The sequence below is a fragment of the Misgurnus anguillicaudatus genome, chromosome 25, assembly GCF_027580225.2.
Source record: "Misgurnus anguillicaudatus chromosome 25, ASM2758022v2, whole genome shotgun sequence".
In the NCBI taxonomy this organism is placed as follows: domain Eukaryota; kingdom Metazoa; phylum Chordata; class Actinopteri; order Cypriniformes; family Cobitidae; genus Misgurnus; species Misgurnus anguillicaudatus.
In genome coordinates, this window is record NC_073361.2 from 32,044,890 (window position 1) to 32,059,828 (window position 14,939).

General features: G+C 36.7%; 1 protein-coding gene across 6 annotated transcripts in view; it reads right to left on the bottom strand.

Moving 5' to 3' along the window:
- slc12a7b (solute carrier family 12 member 7b) overlaps positions 1-14,939 on the bottom strand; it is a 62,591-nt gene extending 47,652 nt beyond the window's left edge. For 2 of the 6 annotated variants that reach the window (XM_055182967.2, XM_055182966.2), the window contains exon 1: positions 14,686-14,939. In XM_055182967.2, coding sequence (XP_055038942.2) covers positions 14,686-14,854 — 169 coding nt within the window. In that variant the 5' untranslated portion in view covers positions 14,855-14,939. Of the gene's footprint in view, positions 1-363; positions 603-14,685 lie in introns of those variants that run through there. The other 4 variants (XM_055182970.2, XM_055182969.2, XM_055182968.2 and 1 more) reach the window with 3 other exon arrangements.

Genomic DNA, 14,939 nt, shown 5'->3' on the forward strand with positions numbered 1-14,939 from the left:
ATAATAGCCACATCAAGAACATCACCATCAATGATGCGATAAACAGGCAAATACTGCCATAATTCAGTTTGTGAGTTGATGAAGTTCAGTGTGTAAAATGAATGAATGAATGAACATGTGAAGCAAAGAGGAACAAAGTGAAAACACTCCCATATGAGCTTGTCTTCAGCACATGCTTTTAGCACACATGTGTGAAAAGAGGAAAAAAATGAGAAGGCGTGTTCACGTCATGCCGAGAGAAAGAGACACAAAGACAAAGAAACCACAGCCAGCGACCCGTTTGGATAACCCGAGGCATATCCAGCTGGGCTGTGTTTGGATACAGACACAGGATTCCAGAAAAGTCCCGAGGGCACGGCTCACCTTCGGTTTCTTCATCTTCCTCTTTCAGGACGTTGCTATCATCCGTGTCTTCCTGCGCTGACTTTCTGCCATCATCCACGGGAACCACGGTAAAGCTGGTGGGCATTTTCTCACCGTGCGTCTCTTGAGCGAGACCACTTCTTATCACAAACTGACCTCCGTCTGTTTCACCCTCTCGCGGTGGCTTGTTTAAGTTGTGGCTCGAAGTTCTCAGTTGTGCTCATATCTCATAGACACCGGGTTGCACATGTGACCAGAATTCTCCAAATAAGGAGACGGCACTTCTCCGCCCCTGTGGGCCGGCCTCAGCCTCCTCCTCCTTTTTTTCTTCTGGCTGTGTGAACCTCCACAGACACAACAAGACACGAGATAAAGGAAGCTATTGATTAAGAAACTTCCAGTGAGTCGTTTGATGTTCGGGAGAGACGGATTTAGAATCACTTTAGGGTTACGAACATAACGGTTAGGCAGGAATGCAGTTGACTCAGTTTGGTTTTTACTACAAAATACTTTTAAACTTTGCACTTATGTGCTCTGAATCTCACCATTCACTTTCATTTTTTCCTACACTTTCAATCTAGCATTTGCTGACTTATTTGTTATACATGAAACTGGAATGAAAGAAATGACATCATGACAACACTTTAAGCAGTACAGGTGGCTATAAACAAGTTTTTGCCAGCCTACACACACCTGTAATGGCACTTGCTCACATGTAAAACATAAAGACCAAGATTACAACAGTCAATCATAAAGCAGTCCAACAGCATAGCTATTTATTACAGGAACGTTTAGTCTAGATAAACAATCTGTGACGTGACATAAAATGTTTTTTTTTATGACCGTAACGTGCACTTCAAAGACATGCCTGCACTGGCAGCCTGAAACGTTTGAGATTAACTTCTGATAGACATGTGGGTTATAAAAATGTACGGAGAGGTTTAAATTAAAGTATGAGAAAAATGTTCATGTAGTCTTATCTGTATTCTGTTCTGATGATGAGAAACGTCTACAGAAACTTTTATAGTAAAATTGGATTTTGTTATTCTTCAAGTGTTACGCAACAGATGTGGGAACACCTTTTGTATTCTTGCAATGCAATGTTTTTAGACTAAGAACAATATGTCCTCAGTAAACATGCGGTTTTATAGCAAAATGTCCTAACAATGTTTTAAACTATGCCAGGAAAGGAAAGTCAGCAATCAAGATCAAACATTTATGTAATAACATGTTTAATATCCCATTCGCACAGCACCTTGTTCCCAGAAAAATTAGGTAAATTAGCAGAGAGGCTTTTGTGAACACAAACACATCCTGAAAATGTTCTTGTATTGCTCCTGTAAATAAGACATTACCGTAAAATTCACGGAAAGCATTCTGTGTGAACAAGGCAGAAACAATGCCGTAAGGGGCATGAAGTAGTGAGGACACGCGTGATATGGCAACAAGAAATAATGGTTAAGCTCTCTGACAACAAAGATCAACATTTATAAAGAGAAATGTCTGCAAACATCACACGCTCCTTATGATCTTGAAATCACGGGTAATTAGAAAACTTCAGATGCTGTGGAAAAAACATACCAAGTGCAGGACTTTAAATACGTCTTGTGTCTTTACGGGATCTTTACAGTATTTGTGTGAATGCATGCACAGATTCCAGAAAATGATTGGCAGTGTGAATAAACCAAAAATCAAACAATCCCAGACAAATCACGGATGCATTTTCCGCGTATTTTCCGTAATCTCTGTAAATCTAAAAGGAGATGACTTGGCCTCTGCTATACAAGAATTTATAGCTCTTACTCTTTGGGGAAGTTTACTGGACAAGGTTTAGATTAATCCATGACTAGCCCTTAGTTATATTAGGACATTTAAGTAGTTTTTACAAACATACCTTACAAAAAAAAAACAATACTGGTGTGCATCTCACTGATCCTGTATATGTTAAAGAGCACCTATTGTCCAATTCACGATTTTACATTTTCTTTGGTGTGTACATTAAGTGTGTATATGTTAATGATATGCAAAAGGTACAAACACCAAAGTAAATGATGACGTGAGTTATCATCTCCAAATTAAATCTCTTTTCTTGGACTACAACAAACATTGTAAGATTATAGGCAATTGTTTACTTCCTGGGATTGGTAACGTAGTAAATACTGTAGCCTATAAGTAAACTCCTGTTATACCATGAGTCTGTTGAATGCTTTATTTTGATTGGCTGAGAAATGTTCCATGAGTGTTTATTATTTTTCTGTAAACCACACACCTAACCTTTTAAATGTCTTAAAAATAGACACCAGAGCAATGTTTTTGGTAACCGTGGTATAAGTGTAGTATAATTATTCCTTACTTAGTATTGCATTGTGACCGAATCTTTCAAACATGGTAAGGAGCGTCACATTTCTGGCTGACGTCAGAGTTATTCGTGCGAATCACAACGTACAGATTAGCTGGCCAATCAGAGAAACAGAGCTTTTTAAATCGATGAGTTTTGTACAAAACAGTCCGTTTCAGGAAGACGGGATATCTGGAGCTCCAAAAATGTACGGTATGTGGAGAATAATGTGTTTTTTGCAAACACATTGTATTATACCACATACACAAAATAACATGGTTTTTAGCAATGTACTTTAAGATACATCGGTGCAAGCTGTTTTTAAATTAAGGCAGCTCAAACATGCATTTTAGTCTGAGACTAGGATAAGCCATGTTTGGGAAAACTGCCATGTTCTTAAAATAGGTATAAAACTTTACATTAACTGATGTGGGGTGGTACCCTCAAAGGTTAATTTTTGTACCTACACATTTAGATGTTGTACCTTTTGGGGTATAATATTAAACCTTAAGGACAAATTGTGTATTAGGGCTGTAACGATTAATCGTGCAAATACACGTTTTCTCAATGAATTAATTTTAATGAATTACGGTATATCCAAAAGCCAGAGGGCGCTCTCGTGCAGAAACTCCAATTGTGCTACAGAAGAAGTACCATTACAAACACTATTCCACGTTCTTCAAATTGTTCAGGTATTTTCATGATAATAAAGAATATTTTGAATGATTTTGTTTAATGAGTGTTGCTATTTTTAAATGCACGTTATAAACGACTCATGATGATTTTAACGTTAGATTGATAAGGAATTTTTATTGACCGAAACGCTGTAGTTTATGCACAACCTGCGTATGAAACACATGATCGCAGCCTTGCGATTCAGAATCAATTTCAGACAGGTCTTTTTAATGGGAAACGCGATTTATCATCACAGCTCTACCAGATATTAGATAAATGAAGACACAACACTTAACTACTCCAGTAAATCTTGTTATGCATCCAAACAGATGTATTTAAATATAAGCATTGCTATGTCAATGATATTCTGCAGAAGTCTGTGATATTATGCCTTATATTTCTCAATCAATGTAAACCCAATGTTTTCTTTTTATCATTTGCCAGCCAAATCATATAGGAAAGGAAAAGCCCATCTCTCCTCAACAAGCTCTGAAAGATTTATTTCTATAGCAGGAATAATGCAGGAAGTGTTTCGTGAGGTTTTAAGCCAGAAAAGATAAGCAGATAAGTCTGTGTTGTTATCAGTAGTGATTTATTTTACATTCCACACAGTCAACCTGACATGCAGAACATTCATCCAACCGAGCAGGACCGTGAGGCACCAGGTTTATCTGAAAGAGCCCTCGTGAGGTAACACACACAAAAGATGCACTCATGTCCTGCTGTTCTGGGAGTCCAGCACTTGAGATTCAATTACACTGCAGTGTTCAGAGCAGACAGACCTCAGATTACCCATCACACCATCATCACGCTGCTGAAGGACTTGACGGTCAAACCCATCAGGTCATGATGATAAAAATAACACCAACACAGAAATCAGCCAATAACATGGTGGTTATGAAACAAACTGATGCTGTGTTCTTAAACCCATTATTGCTCAACATTAACAGCTATTTTAAAACCTCTGTGAATTATATTGAATTTAAGTTATAGGAAGCAACAATGTACGCCTTATCATTTTCCTTTTCTCTGCAAAACACAAAGAGAAAATGTACTGTATATGAAAATAAGCTACATAAAGTTTCCTACAGACCTATTCGTCTTTTTACTAGTTGGGTAAATAATGTGTGTACCATCTCCATTTAATGCACAGACACATGACTGTAAACATAACAGCCCAAAGGTGAAACATTTTGCTTTCTTATCTCCATAACACCAAGACATTTCCAATTATCCTTTGTTTTTATTTATGTCCATCCATCCGAAGAGGTCTGAACATAAAGTGGGTCATAAATCTTACACCAAAGTCATTTCAAAACACATGTCAGAGTATTGCAAAAGCATAGGGCTTCCCTTTTCTGTGCAACTAAAACTGGCATAAGTTACATAAAATTATTTCAATCCTGCAAAGTTTCACTTCAACACAATATATGACATCACTGTACAATACTATATTACTATATATCCAAATGTAGGATAACGTTTTGTGCACTTTTATAACTAAAGCCAAATAAACACGAGGTATAGCAGCCAGCAACACTTTCTGGAAAGCAGATTGAAATAAAATCCATGGTTATCAATCAATCAACATTATTTTTTAAGCTATAACTACGAGGAAATCTAAATGTGCCATTTCATGTCAATAGACGTCACAACCTTTCAACACCAAAATGTCCAAAGGTACAAATGTGTGCAATTTCTGTACAGTGCACACCACAGGACGAACATTTGTGAAAGGAAACTAACTTCCTACAGATGCAAACAAATACCAAAACCAGCCCAGAAAGCTCGGCCTGTTGGGTCTGATCTCATTTCCTCCACATTGACAAGCTTGGTGGTGCCTTAAACAATGAATTCAATGAATAAAAATGTAAAAGCTAAAACAATCACTCATCACAACACAAGCATAAAAGTGAGAGATCTTAGTTTAAGATGATTGAGGGGTACATAAATATATTTGAGTCGTATATTTGTATAGCACTTTTTCTACCCTAAAGGGGTCTTAAAATCAGACTTTTTTCGTCCACTTCGTGGAGGTGAAACTATTAAATAAATGTTCATAGCAGTTTACATTTATTGTACTAAATAAAAATGATGTAATAAAGTATATATTTTATGCAAAAAAATCACAAAAAATTAGGTTTGTGTTACACTTTCAGTGGTTTTACCAACAACGGCCACTAGGTGCTGCATACTATTGTCACAAATTAATAAATGACTGTTACTGCATTATTATTACTGCTAAAAGGTTTTGAAAAATGACAACTGCATTATTATACCTTTCCAACGATATAAAATTTATTGTGATAGATTAAAATTTACATGCAAAATATTGAAGTAAACTCAGGTGTCCTGCTCACGGGACAGTGCCAGATACGGGGTAATAAAAAACTTGATTAAAATGAAGGTTCCCATACTGTATGTAGAATGTTAAGAGTATGTGACTGTGTATATCAAAAAAACATTTTTTAAATATCTTCATAACATAAATATCTTTAAGTATGTAAATTCAGTCTTGATTTGATACATGTTTTGGGGTCCCTGGTCCTCCTCTCTATTCATTAAGGGGTTCTTGGTCTGAAAAGGTTGAAGACCTCTGCTTTACACAGAACTCTGCTGCCACCCTGTGATAGTCAATGGAAAACCAAACTGGTCTCTAAACATCTCTGCAAGTATTTCTTTATCATATTCTGCTTCATTGAACGTTCATTACAATCGATTATTCTGTACCACGCCAGAGTAACAACACTTGAGTGAGACCACAAAGTGGATGGGAACACTTATAAACCGCACCCTAATCCTGATTTAACTTTCCACATATTTTAACACAGTGTTATATCCTATAGACTTGCTGTAATATTTCCAGACCAAAACAGTCTCAAATGTTCCAGTTATTTTAGATTTAATCAGACTCGCAGTCAAGCAATGAAAATGACGTGTACTGTCTGCATCTCATGTTTCTAAAATGGACTTGGTGAATCCTAGAGAAATGTCACGCAGTTTCACATGACACATGAGGAATTTACACCAATCCATACAGCTCATATAAACAATTATTAAAAACTATATCACGGTCAACAGATGGAGACTATTTGAGCAGCTTTAACCAGGTGATGACAGATCTCAAATATCACAACAGATGCACGGATCATACACGACAGGATCAGGTGACACTTCTTCTGCAGCTTAACACACAGTGTCTTACTTTTTCAAGAGTTTTGTGAGAAGTTTTCTGAAATGAGACATGATGGGATGCTGGGGAAAGGGCGAAGGTCAAAACAGCCCGACAGTCTCAACAACTAAAGCTCATGTTCGTGATATTAAAGGTTTATCAACTTATTTTTAGCCATGACTCACAGATCTGTTTTTAGACAGTGATTGTGTTCCAAAACCTAGTGAGCTCACTACTTCCTACGTAGACAGCTTTCTTCAGCATCATACTGGTTACTGAACATCCCATGGGTTTTAAAGGGATAGTTAACCAACCAAAAAATGAAAATATTGTCATAATTTACTTACTCTCATGATGTTACAAACATGCATAAACCGATCATAAACCCCATTCACTTCCATAGTATTATTTTTCCCTACTATGGAAGTGAATGTGGTTCATGAATGGTCTGGTTAAGAACATTCCCCAAAATATCTTCATTCATGTTCATCAGACAGACAAATTTATACAGCTTTGTAACAACATGAGAGTAGATGATGACAGAATTTAAATTTTTGGTTGAACTATCCCTTTAAAACGCACTCGACCAACGCTCCAAAAAGAAAGTAATATGTGTTGGAAACAACATGAACTTTTAATTTTGCAAAACTACATAGTGCTTCTTATCCACAAACACAAATGAAGATATAATATAAAGCTGATCTTGACAGCAAGTTTATCTAACTTTATAAAGCACCACCAGTTCCTTTCAATGTTTGCGAGACGAAGCACGCAGACATTACAAACAAAGGGTCGTGAGCCAAGAGCATTCTGTTCTTTACCATGATGTGAATGAGTGCGGAAACTCTCAACCGTGGACCTCAGTTCGAGTCTCAGTTTGTTTATTTAGAGAAGACTTAACACAGTTCAGATGAAATGACTCATTACGTGATTGAAAGGCTTAATGTGTCTCCAAACCAGAGTCGACACACACTATAAGATGAAGAGATGGAGACAAAAGATCTCTTGCAACACAAGTCAGCAGTCTTGTGTCTACACAGATACAAACTTTCTAAAGCTCCTTTTACACAAACTGCGTTTCCTGTAGTGATTTGCACAAAACTTTAACGTAATTTTCTATTGCAAAATAACGGCATTTCCATTAACCAATGATAAGCAACTGAAACTCAACCTATAAGTCATTTACAACATCCTGTCGACTGATGTTGGTAAGTTTACTAATATCAAATCCACCGCACTAGGCATCAGTGGCGGCTCGTGACTGCTCATCCAAGGGGTGCAAATTCATGTGTGTTGCTTGCGTTTTCAAAAATATGTGTTTGTTGCGTTATGTGAACCATGTGCATCACGTGTTTTGTCAAAATTAGTCAAAACCGTTTATGATAACAGGGACGCTCACGTTCACAAAATACACCCAAGACACTCCCTTAACACTAAACTCTGATTACGCATGAGATTATGCGAGTATCTGGCAAACGCGAGCGTCTCTTTTATCATAAACCCTTTAGACGCGTCTGCAGTAGCCATTTATTTTGACAACACACGTGATGCACATATACGCACTTGACGCACAGAACACATATTTTGAAAAAAGGAACCACACACATGACGGGCTACATACATGTTGTAATGAACTTCGCATTGAGCGCCCACGAAAAGTCACCGGCCGCCACTGCTAAGCATTATTTTTAACCGAAGGAAACATAAGACTATTATCCAAACATTAATGCCCCTTTTACTTAGCAGCGACAATGTATAGATGTTTCATGGAGGAAATATTACATTATTTTAAATCAAAAGAGGTGTAGGAGTGTTATCCAAAAATAATCGGCAAGGAAAGCTATTTATACTTGGGAGCAGACAGGCATTGAAGTGTTTCTGTGAGGTTTGATTCATACCACGTCATCTTCAAATAATAATTATGAGACTAACTTGCATCAGGTAACCTGAAAATGTGAATAAACTGTTTCGATTGCGGTTTTGCGAAATATATTTCCGATTACCTGAAAATCATGCGAGCGTAAAAACTAGGGGTGTAACGATTAACCGTGCAAATGTGTGTTTTCTCAATGAATGAATTTTAATAAATTACGGTGAAATCCCGGTACATCCAAAAGCCAGGGGGGCTCTCGTGCAAAAACACCCTTTGTGCCACAGAAGAAGTAGCATTACAAACGTTATTGCAGGAAATGTCTACAGGAATATTTATATCACTGTTCTTCAAATTGTTTCAGGTATTTTCATGATAATAAATAATTTTGAATGATTTTGTTTTTTTAAATGCACGTTATAAACGATTCAGACTCATAATGATTTTAGATTGATAAGGACTTCCTACTGACCAAATGCCGTAGTACACGCACAAGCTGTGCATGAAACACAGAATCGCAGCCTTGAGATTCAGAATTGATTTCAGACAGGCATTTTAAATGGGACACACGATTAATTGTTACAGCCCTAGTTAAAACTTTTTGCGATATATGGGAGTTTTGGCGAAATTGACGTGTTTCCATTGGTCATATTTTTAATTTGTAATGTTAATTTGCGCAATTAAAAGGGTGATGGAAACGCAGCTTAATCACAGGAGTCACTCAGGATATGTTTACGCAATAATATTGTAAAAAACGTAAAAGTTTTTAAATTCAGTTTTTCGCATAATACTCATTTTGACAACCGGAAATGACTAAAAACGTTGTATTATGCATTCCAGGCCAGTAGTTGGCGATGTCACTGGATGTCTGAACACATAACATTGTCACCGTTGTTACAATTTTCCGTTTTGTCAATTACACAGAGATCAGATGTTCTTTAAAAAACAAACTTGAAACCCATTTTCAAAAGTTTGCAATTTTAGGCCCAAAGAACGCATTTGTTGTGTGTAAAAAGTTGAAAATGTTGTGTAATCCATGTACTCTTGGTTTCTAATAAGTGTTCTTAATCATTTACAGTATGACGTTATATCAAACTATGAATCGTGTGAGCTGTCTGCACGCCCATTGGTAGCTACCAAATCGCACCGCAGCATTTGCAAAAAAATTAAGTCTGCTCAACTATACAAATTAGCCAAAGATCTGTCACGAACGTCACCTTAAAATGCCAACTCACATTTGCTTTGACAGTGTTGTTAACTGCCATCAGCATGAACCTTTAAGGTAATACCTGAACTGTCATAATAATTCTGAAACACTATTTGCATCTGAAGCGCTTGTATGATGCCATTAAATGTTGACAATGTAAGCATTTCACTACAGTTTGAAAGAGAGCCAGTGTAAACAAAAGCAACCATCTGAACACGAGCACTGGGAGAAATGTGTCATCGTATGATGCCAATTACAGCAATAAAGTTACAAACAACTCCTTGACTTGAAAATTATCGTTGCCCAAAGGCACAAAAATAAACTGGATGGCGTGCATCTCGTTTATATGCGAGGAGAGGAAAAGATTAGCAGTAAACTGGAAAGACTGATGCACAAGAACACCTCACCACTGTTGTTATGAACATGTAGACAAACAGCCAACACAAATATAAGTGTTAAGGATGTGATTGTTGAGTCAGCCCTTAACAGTATCCTGACGAAGAAATGCGTTAAATATAAATTCCCTCTTTACTTTTTTACCCTCCTCGAAACCACCCAACAACACATGACCTCCAGTCGATGGGATCATAGCATAACATAACATACAGGAGACCACATTCATTTACACATTCTCATCCATCCAACATCAACACGTGGACATCATGAACTAATGTATGACCCCACGGAGCTGAAACCAGTAAAGCTTTCGTCTCAAATTACTTCACGGGAAACACATGTGACGTAAGAAAATGAACATAATGCACTTTCAGGAATATCGGCTCGGTAAAGTGTTGCTGAATCAGCACTGACGTCTTTGGAAAGTCACGTGATATTTACTAAAACATGTGCAGTGTCATATGGCCTTTTAAATAATTCAGCCTACTTTATTTGAAACAAACCCACAACAACTTATAAGCAACTCAAGTTAAATACTCGCTGCAAATTTACATCAGTTTGAACATATTTTTTTAGTTTGAATTACTGCCTGCAAGGTTCAAAACATGCCAACCTGGAACAGTCATTTTATTTCCCAAACAAACCTGATTTATATTAGTATTTAAGAAGTATAGTTTTGTTTTCACACAGACACGAGGTCCGTGTACAGCACGTGTAATGCAAATTTCGTCTTCAGAATGGTACGCGTGCACTGTACACGTAAAACTTTGCACTGGGATATTTACAGTATAATACCGTGGTGCTGGGTTCATAAAAGACACCTGTGCAAAGAGGTTTCAGAGTAAAGTCTCACACTGTAAATAAAATAAATTTTAACATAAAAATTATATAAGAATGCTATAGACGGTTTCAGCAGTAACAACATAAACAAGCAGCTTTCGTGGTCAACACGTAACTTCCGGTAAACTCCGCTAATAATAAATAACAACAAAGTCCTCCTAAAGTAGTTTATTTATATAACAAGCAAAATAAACAACACGTAGATTACCTAGGAAACCAAAACATTTGTTGTTGTCAACAAGGTATTTGTTCAAGAGTTTAGTTTAGCAACTAGTCAGACATTAAAAAAACTGAAACCGGAAGTAAAGTTCGGACCAGACGGGTAATTGCATCACCGCACTTGTGTCCGATAAAACCGTAAATGGTAAAAACTGTTAATTGGTTAACTCCATAAAACCTTTACATAAACAGAGATAGAATTAAAAAGACATTACATTTAATTTTACTGTAATATAGGGATGCTCACATTGACCGTTTAACCGTTAACCGAAGGTAAGAATTTATGACCGATTAACATTATCAGTTAAAATAAAAAAATATTTGTTAATACATAGTGCGTGTCGTCATGAGCCGACAGACATTTCGCCACTTTTTTCTATCTTTAATTTGTGAATGTCCTGTAAATGACACAAATTATAGCTGCCTTGAAGGTCTGATTAAGTAATCATTTGTATGCGTGTTTGGAAGCTGAACGGAGACGCGCGCGTGTCCACGCAAGATAACGCGGTCCGTCTCACGCACATCCGGACAGACGTTCGCTGATGGTCTCTGACCCTGTCCATAAACATCTCTCTTTATGCACAAACGGAGAAAGACGACGCAAAAGCAAAACTTTCTGAAAAGCATCCTGCTTTAGTGGTAGATGAAACGGAGACAATCTGCCCTTTTTGGATATTAATCCTCTGGACTGATCGCGTGCTTTTTAATAAGGTAATGTTGCGTGAATATCTGATAATGTTATGAATCCTGGTTCTGTTGTTGATCTGTCGCTGCTGTTTGCACGTTCAAATTAAATCTTTTGTTTTTACTAGTTCACAGACAACCATCAACTGTATTTTTACTCAATGACAATTTCATATTAAAATCTTATAAGTTAACTGTTAATGCTCGGATTAATAGCTACGGTTGTCGGTCGGGAAAATTAACTGATATGAGCATCCCTACTGTAATATAATGTAAAATGGAGGGCTGTTCAAAGTACCATACACTGTAAAAAATGTCTGTATAAATTACAGTATTACAGTGTTTTACTGGCAACTGGCTGCCAGTAATTTACTGTAAATTTGACATGTATGTTATTTACTGGCAACAGTTTGTTCAAAGTTAAATGAACATGAAACATTTTCAGCCTTTACCTTCTACAGTAAGTTACTGGCAACCAGCTGCATAATTACAGCTAATTTTTTACAGTATCACACAGTACACATGTACTTTTACAGTAAAATATTGTATTAAAATTGTTTTTATAAGTTTAAAAACAAGTTATGGTGTAAAATTTACAGTGAAAACATTGAATGAAAGTTAATTGCCTGCATGACTTTTCAAAAATTGTTTTGTTTCATTTCATTTCAAAAATAATGTTTTGTAGTTGTTACTAGTTATGTACAATATGCTTTTTATGTTACACTTTAAAAAAATTAACTGTAATTGTGCAGCTGGTTGCCAGTAACTTACTGTAGAAGATAAAGATTGAAAATGTTTCATGTTCATTTAACTTTGAACAAATTGTTGCCAGTAAATAACATAATGTAATGAAAAATCTACAGTAAGTTACTGGCAGCTAGTTGCCAGTAAAACCCAGTAATACTGTAATTTATACAGACATTTTTAACAGTGAACATTTTATGCTGTTTAATGAATGTTTATACCATGTATGCATAAAACTGCACTCTCAGAAAATAAAGTACAAGTTACAGTTTCAAAAAGTACACTTATACCTAAAAGGTGCATACCTCAAAGAGACACGCTGGTAGCTTAAAGGTACCAAAATTGTACATATTAGGACCTTTTTGAAAGGTACTGTCCCAACTTTTGTACCTTTTTTTTCTGAGAGCGTTTGCAACAATCTATGGAGAGGCCACAATGAACTTTGATTCATCATGTGGCTGTTTGTTTTATGATGGTTAACTGTACTTAATAAGGCATAAAGCAGAAGTAAAGCCTCAGAATTGTTCTTGGTCTGAGAGTAAAGGTCTGTGAGAGCATTGCAATATATGAATAGTGATGTTTTTCACTCCCATAATGAGTGTGTAACCCAATCCAATGCTTACCATACCCAACGCTCCCCCAGCCCAACCATCTGGAAGACGACACCTATTTGCACTTTTCCAACAGCAGGACGTTTTACACGCTAACCAAATGACACTAATGTTTTTCTCAAAAAAGTGTGTCCATCACAAACAATTACCTTTGATAACACAGCCTTAATACAATTAACACTTAAGAAAACTTTTGAAATAAGATTTTGAGCTTCGATTTTTTTACTGTATTAAATTACATGAAGTGAGTGCGAACTCCTGATCACCTGGACCACCTTTATAACATTAACATGAGATCAACTCTCACAATTAGACTACTATAGACTTCTTTAAAAACTGTGACGTGAGCTATAATGTAGACACGATACACTTTAGTTTAAAGAGTCCTTCGATTACTGCCAGTGCTAAATTTATTGAGAGGCAAACTGGAAGCTTTCATATCTATTAAAGATAAAATATGACACCGGTTAGAGAGTTATTATGTTCTTAAAAGACATTAGATGGATTCAGTTAGACGTAGACTTCTTTTTTAATCACATAAACTACTTAACCTCAGTCATTTTAAATGCAATTTAATGAACAAATAAAGGCCTTAAGATAAAATGAAAACAGACTCTCATAAATCATTCCTTGTTTAAGTATTTTCAGATAGACGTAGATGTCTAACCATGGAAACTCATGAAGACAGCTGAGTATGACGAGCCCAAAATTATTCCTGCAAAACCAAATGAGCTTCATGGCTCATAAAAAACTGTGACCTGCTGAAGCTTTGCTCTCATTCAGTCAACATAAAGATGTTTTTACAAACATACCTCATAAAAACATTTTGAAACAAAACAATGACACTGATATATGTTAAGATACGCCAGTGCAAGGTGTTTTTAAATGAAGGCAGCTTAAACATGCATTTGAGTCTGGGACTAAAAACCACCCCTATGAGTTTAAAATCAATCACATATCAGACTTAATTTACCGAATAAATCCTTCAACTACATGACATCTGCTTGACCATAAAGGCAAAATTTCTTGACAAGCAGAAGATCTATAAACTGTAGTAATTTACCATGGTACACTTTACCATGGTCTAATATTACTCATCTTTGCTGAATATTTGATCAATATTTGACTGACAGCTGATACTAATAGTTGAATTAATAGCACACAGTAAACTACAAATAAAGACAATGTGAACTAAATAACGAATTTATCAAATTAAGCATTTCAACTTTTGATATTCCTGTCAGAAAACACTTAAATCAGTTTGTGTTGAAGACGAGAGAGAAGAAACGTGACCTGAGAGAATTAAACCTCCTGAGAGAAATGTAACGCTTCAAAACAAACGGATATAAAAACACAAAACTCTCTCAATAAACTCAATCATTGTAAACGCGCAGATCTCTTTATGTGTTCTATACATACTAAACCAAGTTTTCTTCACTTTTACATCTTGTTTACTGACTGATCAGTCAAACACCGACGCGCGCGACATCTACTGAATTCGTGTAAACGCGTGCAAGATTTGAGCGCTTATCACGTAAACTCGACGCTGTCAGATGCGCATCTCACCGTATCTGGTGGGCTCTCTGTTGTACTGGAGGATGGGCACTGATCCCCGGCGCCGTGCGATTTCCACTTCACCGGCACCTGTGTCCAAAAACACGGAATCTCCGTCAGCACCTGCGCGCGCGTCGTCGTCGTCCTGATCGACCGGCACGACCATAAATCTCTCGCTCATGTTGCTTATCGGACCTGTCCGGTGTTTCAGGGAACTTCATGGATCAGACTCCTCACGCCCGTGATTCATCTCCGGTAATCCGTTA